General features: G+C 33.7%; 3 protein-coding genes across 7 annotated transcripts; 1 reads left to right on the top strand and 2 right to left on the bottom strand.

Annotated features, from left to right (window-relative positions):
* Positions 1-609: 609 nt before the first annotated feature.
* LOC120630215 (tether containing UBX domain for GLUT4) lies at positions 610-6,611 on the top strand. Of its 3 annotated transcripts, XM_039899354.1 has the most exons (9): positions 610-671; positions 780-884; positions 967-1,159; positions 1,706-1,925; positions 2,456-2,825; positions 3,984-4,187; positions 4,845-5,007; positions 5,711-5,894; positions 6,429-6,611. In XM_039899354.1, the coding sequence occupies exons 2-9, from the start codon at positions 804-806 to the stop codon at positions 6,535-6,537; spliced, it is 1,524 nt and encodes a 507-aa protein (XP_039755288.1). In that variant the 5' UTR covers positions 610-671; positions 780-803; the 3' UTR covers positions 6,538-6,611. The 3 variants fall into 3 exon arrangements, with proteins under 3 accessions (XP_039755288.1, XP_039755289.1, XP_039755286.1); XM_039899355.1 differs by lacking the exon at positions 610-671 and having other exon boundaries at positions 678-884; positions 3,984-4,178; XM_039899352.1 differs by lacking the exon at positions 610-671 and having other exon boundaries at positions 678-884.
* Positions 6,612-9,538: 2,927 nt separating this feature from the next.
* Positions 9,539-11,307, bottom strand: LOC120630214 (zinc finger CCCH domain-containing protein 3). Its single transcript, XM_039899351.1, has one exon. It carries the CDS (start codon positions 11,289-11,291, stop codon positions 9,597-9,599), a length of 1,695 nt encoding a protein of 564 aa, XP_039755285.1. The 5' UTR covers positions 11,292-11,307; the 3' UTR covers positions 9,539-9,596.
* On the bottom strand, positions 11,291-14,387 carry LOC120630218 (U6 snRNA phosphodiesterase). 3 transcript variants are annotated; one of them, XM_039899357.1, is made up of 6 exons: positions 14,339-14,387; positions 14,069-14,211; positions 13,307-13,449; positions 12,683-12,866; positions 11,847-12,009; positions 11,291-11,487 (listed from the first exon to the last, which is right to left on the bottom strand). In XM_039899357.1, exons 2-6 carry the CDS (start codon positions 14,158-14,160, stop codon positions 11,308-11,310), a joined length of 762 nt encoding a protein of 253 aa, XP_039755291.1. In that variant the 5' UTR covers positions 14,161-14,211; positions 14,339-14,387; the 3' UTR covers positions 11,291-11,307. The 3 variants fall into 3 exon arrangements, with proteins under 3 accessions (XP_039755291.1, XP_039755290.1, XP_039755292.1); XM_039899356.1 differs by having other exon boundaries at positions 14,289-14,369; XM_039899358.1 differs by having other exon boundaries at positions 14,343-14,360.
* Positions 14,388-15,891: the final 1,504 nt, after the last annotated feature.

Raw genomic sequence — 15,891 nt, 5'->3', positions numbered from 1 at the left:
TATTTTCCTTACTACATTTTACTTGGCACTGACTACAATAGGTTTCAGAAAATATTTATTTCTTGCTTTTTAGTTGTTTTACGAAGTTTTTTGTCAAAACCTTTTTAAAGCATGTCATTAATGGTCGTGGATTAAGAACTTAAACCGCCCCGACTCAGACTTTAATGTTGTGCCCATTAAGGAAGCCAATCGCACAGGACCGACATGGCCGAAGGACTTTATAATGTCCAAGCTACCTGCCAGAAATTCTAGCTGAAAAGAACAGAAGATCATCAGTAAATGGTCCATGGCGGAATCAATTTTGGCAATCACCAATAAGTTCGGGGTTTATAATGAGATCCATCACCTTATATATAACCTAAGGGAGACTGCAATCGGCCAATAGTTAGCAGGGCCCGACTTATCACCTATTTTGGAATTGGGATGTACTAAGGTAGTATACCAGTAAGACGAGACTATTACTATTAATGGCAGTATCATTTTATTTATATGCACAGTGGTGCAAACATTAGCGCAATCTGTATCCTCATTGGAATTTTGCATGCACGTAAAACGGATATATCTATAATCTGTATGCGTATGCATAGAATATAGATGCAATGACATTACCGAACTCGAACCGTCATCGTGAGTCGTGACAGCTATTTTGAACACCGGGTGATGACTTTTAGGTATATTTTTGTTTGCCGTGTGGAAATTATGCTGAATTCTGCCAATTCTCCGAAGCTCAATTAAGTTAAAAAGAGACATAAATCTATTCAGATTATTAATAATTGCAGGAAGGTGGTAAAACAGGAATAAATATGTCAAGAGATATTACTGTACTGTTACCCAATGGAAGACGAATTAAAGTTTACTGTACAGCCGATACGAATATCTTACAGGTAAGATTAATACACAAAGTAATTATTAATTTAAATTTTTACTTACATGGTCAAATAGATACAATGTTTGCTTCTTTTTTAGCTTCTAGAAGATGTGTGTGCAAAACAAGGTTTCCAACCAACCGATTATGATTTGAAACATCATAACCACCTATTAGATTTAACAACAACTGTAAGGTTTTGTAATTTACCTAATAAGGCTGTCCTTGAAATGGTAGAAGCAGAGAAAAAAAGGGTAGAATCAAATGTTACTGTTGGATTGATGCTGAATGATGGTAATTTTTTTATTGGTGCAATGCAATGGCTTAAATCAGTTTAAAATAATCTCATTGTCAACATCACCGCCTGGTAAATAAAAGAGAAAGAGGTTTCTGCATTTGATCCTCTATGCCACTTCATTTTAGGCTAGTGGAATTATATGATTACATGATGACAGGGAACTAAAGCTTAAAATGATGTCAGAGGCATGGGGTGGAACAATGCCAATTTCTAAACTCTGGGTTTCTACTTGGATATTCTTGACAGAAAAACCAAAATCAGTAACAGCTTTTATGAGGCCTAACCTGGGAATCAAATCCAGGAACTTGTTATTTGTCAAATCTACTTACTACTCAACCAACCATTCAATCATTGAATTTTTGAGTCATAAGACTAAGACTTAATTATTAAAATTTGGATACTCAAAAGGTTTCTACTTCTAAAATGATGTGATTACAATAATGGTTGGTCTGCCCCCTATATATTACAATTATAATCTTAAAAACAATACTCTAAAATGACAAATAGCTATTAAAAATCAAATAAATATTTTATTTTGCTAGGTGAAAGAATTATGGGTGATTTTGCACCGAATACATCACTTTATGATCTCATAATATCTTTGGCTCCAAATGAGTTGCCATCTCTAGAAAATCCAAGTATTTCATATATGAGACAAGAAGTAACAGGAATACCTGCTTTGAAAGAAAAAAGTTTGAGGCAGCTAGGGTTAATCGCAGGAAGAGCTATTTTACGATTGTTAGATAAATCTTCTGATCCTGTGTAAGTATGTAATATGTTACTTACTATGCTCTGCAGTTTCATCACACAGCTATGGGCATATATATATAATAAGAGATTTTTTCATTTATGTGGTGGAACCTATTTCATAAAAGCTACTATTTAAATTAAATAAATCTAATTATCAATAGCAATCTAATAAAAAAACTAATAACAATCCACTACTAAACTAAGGCTTCTCTCAATGGGAGGTTAGACAGGTCAGACAGGTAGGGGAATGCTTTAGTCAGTAGTAGTAGCACAGAGTATAGTCTGTTACTTGCATCATACAACACGTCTGTGAAAAGAGGAGATGACCACTGTATTCTGATCTGCTGTCACCACACTGCACTTTTACCTGAGACCTTACCTATTCTTAGATCATTCCTATAGTAAGCTCTTCACAGGATTTTCGAAGACTTAATATTATTCATTTGTATTCATAATTTTCTAGACACACTAAATAAGATTTTTGCATAAAGTTCTAATTAGACTCTTTAATATATTTAATAATTACCAGTATGAAATTTCAGCCAAGCAAATGTATCATCAGTATACCGTTGCGTTCCCGCTGAAAAAACTCAAAATGTTCCTTTGCCTACTGATCACATACCATGTGATAGATTTGAAAAACCTGGTCCTTCAGGTATCAACAATAAAGATACACAAAAGCCATTTGACCCAGTTAAACTGATTCAAAAAGAGAAGGAACAAAAACAACATAAAACAGATTCTGCTGTCTGTGACGCAGGTTATAATTTAGAAAGACCTGAAACTGATGATGAAAAAACAAAGAAAATTTCAACTTATAATGATTCAACTACAATGTCTCAACCTCGTAAACATTTTCTGACCCAAGAAAACCTCGAAAGAAGGCTTAGGATTGAAGAAGAAGTTACCTTTGTAAGCTAGTAATACTATTAATATGTTTGAAATAATGGTCATTTACTGATAGGTAGGCTAGGTAGGCTTTTGGAATCCTGCATTACGCAATGATGCTAAGGGCATCAAAGCTACTCAGCCTCAGCTCTCATAAGCACTCAGTGTACAATCCATATAAACAAGTATGGGGTAAGAAAAGATTTCCATAGTCTGCTGCGAATATGAACTTTCCAACTGGAAAGTGGTGGAGATGTGCTGATTTTATCTTATTGAACTCATATTTTTTGCCAATAATCACTATGCAAGTTTGTCATGGCAGTGTGACCAACACTGCTATGATACTAATTACACCATTATAAGGCAGATAGTAGGATTTGCCCATTATTGGTCAGTAGATTTAGTACTGAAGTAGAAGAGTTATGCCACAATTAGTCAGTATTAATCAGTTGAATTCTGGGAAATATTTTTTATTGTTAAGTTTATGGAGTACATGTTGGACCTGTTAAAAACAAATTTATGTAATGGGGTTCAAACATTTTTATACGGAAGCTGGGATAGCAACCCGCCGCGCTTTTGTTTATTTTTCGAAATCGTGGTGGTGGTGATGGTATTATCAGGTATGTATGCCTAGAGGGCACATAGGCATACAAAAAATGCCAAGTAACGTAGTACCCCAAAGTGTCTCGTTACCAAGATATTTGATGGTATAGAAAGACATTCATTAAAAATAGGTGTCAGATAACCAATTGATTACATATTAAATAATAGTTTCTAGGTTGATTGTTATTATTATTTCTGTTTATTTAAAAAACGTTCTGATTTAGTAGGCAAATCATTATTAATTAGAGTATTAGTTTTGTCGGGCGCCTAGTAGTATTTAATATAATGGGAAAAATTCAAATTATTTTATTATTATTACACAATAATCAAATAAAATGGATTCGTTTATTGTGTAATAATAATAAAGTAATAAATATAATCAAAATGGCGGCGGGTCATTATTTAAGAACGGCTCAATCCCCTTTGGGTCCTATTTAAGATCACCCACACACTAAAATAAATTGTAATGTAGGTAAAAAAACTCTTTATATTCTATGCTCCATAATAATACAATTAAATAATTTTTACTTCGTACCATCCAGGTCATTTGTTTTAATGTTATGTATTGTCTATTTACAGGTGGGATCACAAAAAGCGATTGCGTTTACACAGCCAGATGTGGCTGAAGATGAATTGTCCGACCTCCCAGACGATTTTTATGAGTTAACTTTAGAGGAAGTCAGAAAGATCTATCATGAGATACAACAACAACGCATAGAACTAGAAAACACGCCGATGCTCACTTCTGCTAAAAGAGATGAACTCGAACAGCAGGTCAAAGAAGTATTAAAACTTTGAGTTGCTTTTATCCAACACTAGTTTATGCACATGTCTTCGGTTACATTAAGATTGATATTTATACAAATTTTAAACTTATAGTTTGACCCTTACGGTTGTTGTTGAAAAATGCTTAGTTGTACCTATGGTGTACAGCTATCTTTAGGCCAAATTTCAGTTTGACCCATCATAACAAGGTGTTGATAGATCAGTCAGTCAGCTTTTCCTATTTACTGACTTTAAAAAAAGAGAAGGTTGTTCATTCGCTTTTTTAAAACGCGTTTATGCTACTTGTTTAAAAGCTCTAATTCGTCTACACTTCTGTAGCAAGCTATCTTGGAAAATAAATACAGGATTACAAAATTTGCATATCTTAGACTCTCTCTTTTTATGAAAACCTTATGCAAAAGAGAGAGTGTTGTATGTTAATATAGATTTGTGCCTGAGTCATTGTATAACTTAAATAAATGGGAGTTTTCGATGTGGATTTTCCAAAAAAAAATTCCATTCAAACAAGGTTGCGGTAACAACTATTTTATAATATATTGTTGATCAAATAAAGTAACATTTTTAGTCTCAACCTAGAACATCCTGTGGACATTCATCATTTCTATTTTCTATTTCGTATATAAAAATTGACTGACCATTTTTTTTTTGTTGTAGTCATCAGTGCAGAAGTTAAACACTTATAAAAATGTAGTGGTCCGAATACAATTTCCTGACAACGTGATACTTCAAGGGGTGTTTACCCCAAACAACACAATAGAGGACATACAAAAATTTGTGAAGGAACACTTGCATAACCAAGATAAACCTTTTCATATATGTAAGTATGTTATCATATTACCAACTAGTACTGATACTTGCTTTCCAAATAGGCTCTCATTTTCTTTTTCTTTTTGGCCGTTTTTACACGCTTTATATTAGCTTCACCTTCACCATGTTTGTAACCAACTTCTTTGGACGCTATTTTGATGCACTTTAAACGGTCAGATTTTATAAGTTTATTCCATTTTTTAATTTGTAAAATAAGATTTTTGTTAATTTATATAATTTTCAGCTATAGTCACTAAAGCAGGTATGATGTTCATTTTAATTTCCAACCATTATCTTTAACTTCTCTCTTTGATCTCTAATTATCTCTTTGATCTCTAATTATCTCTTTGATGGTGAATGGGTTACCGATTAATTTTGCTCTAATCAAAATAATAGATCAAGAAAAACTAAATAACACTTTGATAAATAAACTAAACTAAATGGTAAAAATTAGTTTAGTTTTTTATACCAAGCGGGTTTTTTAGTTTGTTTGAACTATTTAATTTATTGAATAGATATATGTATATCTGGAATCATTACAAACAAGAAATAATAGTAATGATTCCAGTTATATTAGTCATCATCATCATCATATTAAATAAATAAATAAATAAATATCCTCTTTTTCTGGAACCCTGTTAAAATAATAAAGTTGATAAGTCAAACACACACTAAATGTTATATTTAAATTAATTAAATATGAAATGTTTCAGTTACAACACCTCTGAAGGAAAGTTTAGATCCTGCCATGACATTAATAGAAGCAAAGTTTGTACCTTGTGTTCACATGCACTTCAAATGGTTAGAAGACAGTGAACATCCCACATACCTAAAAGAGGAAATTTACACCAAGAAAACCTCTAGCAATGCGGCCAGTATTCTAGCTTCAAAGTACCGGTATGTATTATTATTATTACCTTACGCCGGTGTAATTACAAACACATGAGGCTTAATATCTAGTCCTACGGTGGATGGACACAGGGTGACATATTGTAGGATGTGCTCCTTGCATGCAATGTGAAGGGTAGCTCTGGCTACCTGATAGTAAGTTGCAAACCATCGGCTGCTTTTCCACTTTCAACAGGTATTCCATGTGATTGATCCATCTATGATAACTATAAAAAAAATTGACAGACGTCTGCGGAGAATTGTTAAGAACGGAAAAATATTGTAATTCATCTAATGAACCATCATTCATCTAATGAATGAAATAATGAATGATGATCATGGGCCTAAGATTATGTACTACGACATTTTTTTGCAATAGCGTTTCTACACCTATATATATTTGTAATTTAATGCCGAATATTTTTGGGCAGTGTTCTTTCGTAATGAATCTTCAAATGCCAAAACCTTTAATTTCAGCAAAGTAGAATTGAATGGTATTACGAAGGAGCGCAACATTTGTAATAAATATATTTCTACTTTCAGTGCACCAAATAGAAGAAAACTTGAAGATTTGCCAGAAGACTCGCAGAAGTCAAATCCCACTTCGTCAACATCAAAGCAGAGCAAAGTCCCAAAGTGGTTTAAGAAATGAAAGCATATTATTGTATCGCTGCTCTATAGATTGTTGTACAGAACTTAGCTAATAAATGTATTCAAATAATAGAAGTTACCAGTGACTTGATTGTTTGATAAACTAAAACTTTGAGGAAACACAGGAATACTGCGAGTTCCTGTGTTTTATTGTCCTTTCTCTTTTGATCGCTTCCCGCGCTATCAAATAATCGGAACACTATTATGAAGTTCCCTATATTTTGATTACATTATATTACAGAGTGCAGTGTGAAAATTTCTACCTTCGTTTACTTATTGGAGTGAAATTAAACTACGATTTATACAAAATCGAAGAAACGCCATCTAGTTACAATACTGGGAAACCGTTCTGTAACTAGATGGCGCTCTTTCGATACGATCTACATCGTAGTTTACTATCACGTGATCGAATAAGTAAACGTAGGTAGAAAATCACATTTTGGACTCAGAACTGAATAATTTACTCCGAAATCAATTTAGTCTTGACCGCGGTAAGAAATAGATAACACCTTATAAAGGTTTCTAGCTGCTTTTGAAAGTCCCGTCATAATCGGTTCAGCTGTTCCAAATGTTAAACATAGAGTACATCACCTACTCCTAATGTAAAAGGTTTCTAGCAACATATGAAAATTCCATCAAAATCGGTTCAGCCAAAGATTAAAACGTATGTGTTATAGCTTAATAAGAAGCAGTCATATTAAAAACACAGATACACATTACAGTTATATTTATTTGTATCGATATAGGTATAAAACAATGATTTCAGTTCACTCTCCGCACAAAAATAAATGCTTGGTTCCAGTGGCTTGCACTTCGTACATGCGCAATAGCACTGCATACCCTAAATTTTTTGTAAAGAGTCATGAGTGCGAAGAATGTTTCCATCTTATGGCACCTTCCTTCTTTATGCATTACCCTGGTCAAAAACCCTGTGCACGCCACTGCTTGGTTGTTGTTTTAAATGCAAACATGTTAATATCCCAAAAGATCAAAAGCATACCAACCGTCAAGTTGCAGCTCAAAAATCTTCTATAATCACTTGTATGGTTTGGTTCATCGCTCACCTTAGTCAGCTGAGCGCAAAGGTCCTTAGTCAAAAGCAACATGTACACTTGCCTTGGTGCCAATCATGAAGTACACAACTCTGTTACACTAACTGCACAGTTGACTCGTCCGCGTCAGTCAGCTCAAGTCAGCTGGTACATTAAATATACACAATATACAATTTTTGAATGAGATCGGTGACGAGACGGTGAGAGCATGTGAGCGATGTGTGTGATTGAATTTTAAAGCTGCCTTTCCATCGGAGAAGAGGTTGCGTACCAATAATGTCTGTGAAACTCGCAAATTATATAGCTTCGAAGCTTGATTTAGCTCCTAAAATTAATATCCTTTAGTAAGTAAGTAAGGGAGGTAAGGGAGTGAAGGGAGGTAAGGGAGTGCACTTTCATCTAGACACTCCAAATGCCAACCTCACCTGCTCGTGGTACCACCTGCTGACTGACGAACGAGGCTCTGGCGGCCGACTAGTGGCGGGATAACCATTAAACTAAACTAGCTAGACTTGAAAAAATGACAGTTGCCGATGTCGGGCAGCAGCGATATCAGCGCAATCAAGTCTAGTGCTGCGATCACCAACCCGCCTGCCCAGCGTGGTGATTAGGGCATTATCCTTATGAGTAGCACAACAAACAGTTGGCGCTGCTTGAAAGAGGCCTATGTTCAGCAGTGGACGCACAATGGCTGATGATGATGATGATGATGATGAGTAAGTAAGTCATAGTGCCTAGAATGTATTGCATTAATTTGAACTAATGCCAATTCTGTTGTATACAAATCTATATAAACCTTAATTGAAAAGGTCTTAAAGCAGGGCTATCCTTTTCATTGCTCCTTGTAAAAAAAGTACCTACCCCTACCTTAAGACTTGTAATTTTAGTTTAGTTTAGAGATTTGTGTACAATAGAATTCATCTTCTGTTTTGAGTCTTATAAATGAACGCCGGCTGCAAGCACGAAAAGTTGACTCATTGTCACGTTCCGCATGAGCCGAGCGTCCAAGTAAAAATACGGAACAAGTGATGGAGAGGCACGGTCGGCCTAAGCTTTGACCTGTAATGCATCTATCTCTTTTCTACTCTGTCGCACGTTAAGACGTAAAATTATCGTCTCTGAACACTTTACAGACAACCATTTATTTTTAAATATTGATGTCGCTGTAACGAGGGACACGTAGCGAAGGACTTTTAATAAAGTAATATAATGTTTTTTTAGAACAATTTGAATAGTTTGTGAGGAATATGACACATCATTAAACTGCTTAGCTATGATATCTCGAAAGCTTATCAACGATACGCATTCTTGGGAAAACAACAACTTTTTTTTAAATTCTTAGTGTTGTTTTAGTTTAGATTAGTCGATACACATACACAAGTGGAGGCGGCCATTTTTTTGCAAAAGATGCTAACATGAATTATATATGTTACATCCATTTGAGTGCATCTTCATTGCTGTTGAAATATATGTAAATCTAATGTACATACTGTGGACAATAACAGACTCACTAGGTAGGTACTTTATTAATCACTTTCACTCTCCCTAGACAGTGTGTATCGGACATAATGGTTTCATTTTTTGTTTTAAATGTTAAAAAATTGTTTTATCCTTTATTAAAAATTAAAGAATTTTATAAACATCTTTTCTTTATACTTTAATATTAAATCCTGGTTATCTCTAAAACTAAATTGACGGGCCTTTATAAAATAGTGCTGTACTATTCGACAGGGCATTTCGTAGATAGGACCCCTGTAGCATACCTTTAGACCTGTCAACTTAGTTTAGAGATTTGTGAACAACGGAAAGGGCATGGTAAAAGTTACTTTATTATGAACATGTTTGAATATTATTTATTTACTAAACACATAATTTACTTGAATGAAATCGAGATACTCGAAAAGGATATAAATTGTTATACATACCTATATGCACTTTAGCTGTACTTACTTACTCTAATCTTCATACCAAAAATAAAATAGGTGACATATTTTTCTAACTATAATAATTACAACTGTATAAATGACGGCAAGGTACCTAATTTACATCTTTTAGGTTTAATAGTCTCATAACTATCATCACTGTTAATTAATTCTTTGTAATACCTACAATCATTATCATCATGTTCTTTTATTTCTCCTGAATTCATATGTTTTTCACAATTTTCTAGGATTTTATTTTCACTTTTTTTTTGGGTAGAGTTTGAATCTCTATTTTGTGAACATCTCCGATTGATCCGAGAAGATTTTTTTGCCTTTTTTAATTGATCAACATGTTTAAATGGACACTTGTCACCATTCTCACAATATCCTTTTGCGAATTCCTCGCAAATCTTGGTTTTATCACTTAGTTTCACATGTAAGTATGGACAACCATCCTTGGTGCACATTCCCTTCAGATAAAAATAACATGTGGGCATCTTTTTTGCCGTTGTCTCATGTGATAGAGAACAGTTTTTGTCATGGCAGATACCTTTTAAGAATTTGCGGCACAATGACACATGCTTCTTATCGTGCAAGTATTTACAGCTTCCATGATCTTTCCTCAAGCATTTTCCAAACTTCGTGAATAATCTACATGGAATATTGTTTATATTGAATTTAGCTCTTAAGGATTTTGATGACTTCACTTTACTTCCACTGCATGCACTCTTTTCAATGTGTTGTATAATTCTTGATGCTGCCTTTATTGAGGATACAGGTGTAGTAAATTTAATAGGTGTACTGGGTTTAATAAACCTGAATCTACTTCTATTGAGTGTACTTAAAGAAGAACTTAATCTTGTATTTATCTCTACAGCAGTATTCTTTTTTAAATAGCTAGCAGGTACGGTTTTATACTTAGATAATTTAATTTTTGTAATTTTTTCAGGTGTTTTACAACTGACTTTGTTCTTTTGACTGTTTTTAATTGAATGCAGATTTGAATAACGAGTCAATTGATTTACAGATGCCAAAGTTACAGGATACTTAGCAGTTACTAAGTCTGTTGGGGAATTGTTTTGAATTCCTTGCTCAACAGTTACAGATAATCTCTTTTTCTTTCTGACAATGCAATAACGAGATCTTGTCAAGAGTACTTCCTGTGTTGGTTTCTTAGTATTTTGATTGTTTTTATTTTTTTCTATATTAGCTTTTACTTGTTCTTTACTTAGAACATTTTGTACTAATGAATATTTAGATTTATATATAAGCTGTTTACTTATTGCATTATTCACAATTTCATTTGTATCAATATTTAAAGCCCTTGCTGGTTGTATGCCTTGAGTATTACTCTTCTTATTAACTTGGGTGGCTGTAAGATTTGATGCCAGTGCATAGTTTTTATTAATTTCTATAATATTACTTGTTTGTGCTTCATTTACGATACTCTGATGGAAATTTTGTATGAGAGAATATTTAGATCTGTGTAATAGCTGTATATTTGATGCATTATTCACATTTTTATTCCTTTCAAAATATACTGCACTTGCTGGTGGATTGGTTTGCGTGACATTGTTGCCGCTTATAAAATTAGGGTTGACATATATTTTTCTATTGTTAATCATTGTTTCATTGGTTTTTGGGGAAATTAGGTTTGGCATTTCCTCCAGATAGTGTCGGTTAAAGTGTGTTGTTTTAATTGGTGATGTGGGCCAGGGATCATTATCTGTTCTTTTAAAATTTGGATTTATATACACTCTATTATTTAAATTTTGTTCCATTGTATCTTTTTTTAGATTATTTTAAATAATATTGGAAATATTTGTTACCACTTTTACAATTTACTTTGTTGATAACAATAGTATCTAGTCTATCTTCCTGTTCTAAAAATTGTTGATTCAGATGATTTAAAATCTTAGAAATATCCTGTTTCTTGTCTCCATTGACACTTAAGATACTCATATGAAATGAAGGCTCCTGTAAAAATAAAACTTCATTAACATTACTTTTTCAACCAAACCTGCTGAAAGAATTAACACAATAAAACACACTAGAATGTAAGAATGGAGTAGCTTGCTTAATATAACAAAAAATTGTAAGTCAAAACCATTGAAGTCCCAGGCAACAGCACAAAATTGTGTTGTTGTAATCACTGACCCTCAATAAGTGCACATCAGCATCAATATTTAATAAATAATAATTTTAAAATCAAAATCTCAAAATTTCCAGTTTCCACAGGAATAGCTGTAACCAAATTTCATGTTGCAAGAGTGTGGACAGCAGCTATAACTAACCTTATTTAATATTTATAAAAACATGACTTTTATATCACTTACATGATAAAATTTTGGCAACCTAAAATCTTCCAGAATGTTATCAATCTTCTTTGTAATATCTATTAAATTTCTGTGAGCAATAAAATCCACTTTGAGTGCTATAAAGGTTCGGGTTCTATCTTCATTACAAAAAACTTCTATAGATTCAAATCCAAGTTCAAAACTGAAAAGAAAAATTCCATTATAGGCTTACACACACTTAATAATAAAAACACACACATTTATTAATAATAATATTTTGTGTACATGTTGCATATCTGTAATTTATAATAACTGTTTAGTTTTCCCAATAATTAATATGTTGTATAATGAATCAAAAATTGTCTTGTGGGCTTTGTCCGTGTTAGCACCCTACTGACAAAGATGTGCTGCTAAGCGATTTAGTGTTCCGGTGCGATGTGACGTAGAAACTGATTAGGGGCATGACTACCACTCTCCCTAAAAGGTTAGCCCGCTACTGTCTTAGACTGCATCATCACTTACCACCAGGTGAGATTGCAGTCAATAAAAAGAGAATATGCTGTAAAATCAATCAAAAGCAAAATAACAACAATCTTTTTTTTTGTTTCCTTATGTAAAATAGAAGTAATCTTTAACATTTTACGTTAAATAGGAAAGAGTGAAGTTGTGAACAAAATTATTGTGAGGTCCTGCATGCCTGAGAGTTCTCCATAATGTTCTCAAGGGTGTTAGTATATCTGCTAACCAGCATGGTGGACTACAGCCAAAGCCCTTCTCATTCCGAGAGACCTGTGCTCTTTTGTGGAATGATAATGGGTGATGGTGAGGTGCAGGTGTTAAAAATATCATAAATACAAATTATGTAACATAAATACCTTTCAATATTATTTACGACTTCCTGTAAACAGCTCGTGAATGTATTAATCATATGATATTTCAAAACAAAAGTTTTTGAAAGGCTAATGTGAATGTCTTCACATTTGCAACAAGAGTCATCAATTGTTGCAAGCAACACTGCAAATTTATCTATTAATTTAAACAAGTTTTCTTTATCTGGGTCTAGAACAAAAATATTGTGCTGAATTTATTATGCCTTATAAAACATCAATAACATCAGACAACTGGTTATCAGTGCAGTACATTTCAATAGGATTTAGCAAAAAGACAGCTATGAAGGTCTGAATTTTAGTCTTAGCTGGGTATGTTGGAAAAATAATTTATAAATGGATGCATATAGAGCAACATAACCATTCTGCTAAAATATATAAATATAATAGCAACCAATTTGACAACTGAGACAATGATTTAATCTGGAAGGTAATTCCATAATTTTTCACAGGAACTTTTTAGTCACAAACTGTCATCCCTACACAAATTTTATCATTGAACTGTACTTATTAAACTAGCTTATTGACCTCACCTCCACTTCAAGCACTTTCTTGACATCAACAAATTAAAACACAATATTCAAGAGATTAAGCAATTACAAAAAAACTTACACTCAATATATACAAATGTAGCCCAGTTTCCTCTCACATGTGGAAAGGTTCGAACTCTTCCCCTATGGAGGCTGGAGTTCTCAATATGTTCTTCAAATGATACAACTGACACACCACTCAAATTAGGTCGGGGTAGTCTTGGCCTAAAATAAAATCAACACTATGTATGGATTGCATCACACCAAAAAAATCTGTTAATTAACTACCGCAGCAGGTTTTTTCTTATTACACACATAATGTAACTAAAATTCTGATCCATCATACTTCTTGCATCATGTCAAATACGCAGACTACCCGTGCATAGTGAAACTGCCAAACTCATTTGCAAGATACACTAAGTACTTATAATAAAGAGTTGGTTTGAATGTATTGACATAATAAAATGCATATTTCTTAATGATTGTACTTTCTAGTCCCTGACTAAAAGGAAAGTCCAAACCTATCAATACAAAACCTGATACTTATAAAAAACTTTTATGTTGTTAAATTGTATCATATACATTCCTCTACATTCACTCCATTGGTGGAAGCTGTGAAATCTGTTCAATAATATTAAAGGCAATTGCGTTCAGACATAAAGTGGTGTATCAGAGACAATGAAACACAGTGTGCGACTTGCTTTTACACTATGAACTGAATCCAATTCAGGTATTAATAATATCAGTTAGCTACAATATAAAAGAATCGTGGCTCAGAGATGATTGAATTACGTTAATTAGTTCAATACTACAACGGAAACACATTTTTCCATAAATTGCATACTTCTGACACTGTTTCTTGGGTAAATCTTCGTATTCTTCTGGATGTATCTCCTCTTCTTCACCGTACTCACAAATGTATGAAAGTCCAGACATTAGGTCACTATTTACCTTTAATTTATCCAGTAATAGCCTTACAACCAAAAACTAAAAAAAAGTAAATAAGTTATTAATTGTACTGTATTTTATAGAGACTGATTGTAGTAAACTTTGAATGTGCCTACAATTTTTTATTGTAATCTTTCAAATTGAGTTTGGAATGCACAGATACTACCTACGCAGTTACAGAATTCACCATGAAGTTGTAGGTAAAGAATGGAGCGACTAGCGCGCAGTGTCACCAAGACTAACCCACGTACCTCTATTATTATACCACATGAAATATAGTCGTATGCTGTCGCAGAGATTATTTTTTAGAATTTTAAATAAATAATTCCGACATACTTACTACGTCGTTTTGGCGTAACATTTACCGTTCACGCATCGCACATATGGGAATCTCCCAAAAAGGATATTTTTTGTAATTTTTGCAACTTTTCTCATTGATGATCGTAGCGTCTTGGCAGCTATTCTTTTTTTTGCTTTTTCGGAAGGACATTTGCCGATAACCACCTAAGGGGTTGCTACGGCGTCACTGGGGGAGTGGGGCGAGCGCGAAAGCTCGCCATGAAAAGAGCCCCAGGGCTCGACGACATCGGGGGGCGTGTGGGAGACGTCGACCCGAGGGTGCCTCCTGCGAGGAGCAGGAGCTCCTGCAGCTATTCATCATAGCGTGATGTAATATAGGCTTAAGCCGATACTACCAACATAAAAAAAACAATTCCAAGCAACAGTTCCTGGGATAAGAGCGCTCAACGAAACAAATTCAAAAGCTTTAAAATATTACAGCTGATCCGTGCCCACTTCATTGGGCGTTAAATTCTTACTCATGTTGCAATTCTGTGGTCCGTTTAGTATTGAGAGCTTGATTATTAAGAAAAAGTTTATATTTTTAGCCTATTTTTGGTTTTATTTGTAATAGTGTAGAAAAATTGTAAGATTTAAGTTAATGTTTCAAAGAAAATGATAATTACTTAGTTTTAAGCTAAAATGTAATATTTAAAATTATCTTAGTTTTAAGCTAAACTGTAATATTTTTTTGAAAGGCCTTAAAGGACTTGAATCCATGGCCGTAAAAGAAATTAAAAAAAAGAAATGAGTGCTTGATTTATTTCCTGACCCTATGGAGGGTAGAGGTAAGGAGAGTCATCTTATATGGGAGAAAAGTTGAAAAAGTGTCCAGTGTATGCGCTAAATAACAGTTCAAAAATCCTCCACAATGGCGCTGGTGGATGCACAGGGTATGGTATTAATGTAGCAATCGTAGATGAATTGAAGTATGCCGAGTTCAAAAATTTAATGTCATTATCGACTAAAGTAGTTAATTATTGAGAATTTCAACAACTTACGTTGTACAAAATATTGTGGTAAATATAACCTTACTTCCTTGTATCTCCATACTTCCTTGTTTATTTTTCAAGCCTACTCTAACAATATTTATATTTGGCGCTTCTTTTAAGAGTTACCCTGATGCAAATGTGGCGCCATCCTAATTTAATACATTTTGACGAGACTTTTTCATATACACAGATGACTCTCCTTACCTCTACCCTCCATACCTGACCCCAAAAAGGAGGGTTATATATTTCTATATATATATAATGAAAATGGTCTTCGTTTGAGGCTCAATCACGCCTAAACCACTGATCGTATCGACATGAAACTACCACCATTTGATGCGAAATTTTTCCTAGATGGTTTATGGCTATCTATTTTTTGAATTCCAAC

Source organism: Pararge aegeria, chromosome 16 (genome assembly GCF_905163445.1).
Source record: "Pararge aegeria chromosome 16, ilParAegt1.1, whole genome shotgun sequence".
Taxonomy (NCBI): Eukaryota; Metazoa; Arthropoda; class Insecta; order Lepidoptera; family Nymphalidae; genus Pararge; species Pararge aegeria.
The sequence above is the reverse complement of the archived record's forward strand: the minus strand, read 5'-3'. Positions and strand labels throughout refer to the sequence as shown.

Excerpts from the sequence above, each read along its gene's own strand:
- LOC120630218 (XM_039899357.1), bottom strand. The coding sequence starts at position 14,160 with ATGTCTGGACTTTCATACATTTGTGAGTACGGTGAAGAAGAGGAGATA. Across the intron at positions 12,867-13,306 it reads TACATTTGTATATATTGAGT|ACCCAGATAAAGAAAACTTG; the intron begins GTAAGTTTTTTT and ends TTTTTGTTCTAG. Across the intron at positions 12,010-12,682 it reads GTCGTAAATAATATTGAAAG|TTTTGAACTTGGATTTGAAT; the intron begins GTATTTATGTTA and ends TTTTCTTTTCAG.
- LOC120630214 (XM_039899351.1), bottom strand. The coding sequence starts at position 11,291 with ATGGAACAAAATTTAAATAATAGAGTGTATATAAATCCAAATTTTAAA.
- LOC120630215 (XM_039899354.1), top strand. The coding sequence starts at position 804 with ATGTCAAGAGATATTACTGTACTGTTACCCAATGGAAGACGAATTAAA. Across the intron at positions 885-966 it reads CCGATACGAATATCTTACAG|CTTCTAGAAGATGTGTGTGC; the intron begins GTAAGATTAATA and ends CTTCTTTTTTAG. Across the intron at positions 4,188-4,844 it reads TCGAACAGCAGGTCAAAGAA|TCATCAGTGCAGAAGTTAAA; the intron begins GTATTAAAACTT and ends TTTTTGTTGTAG.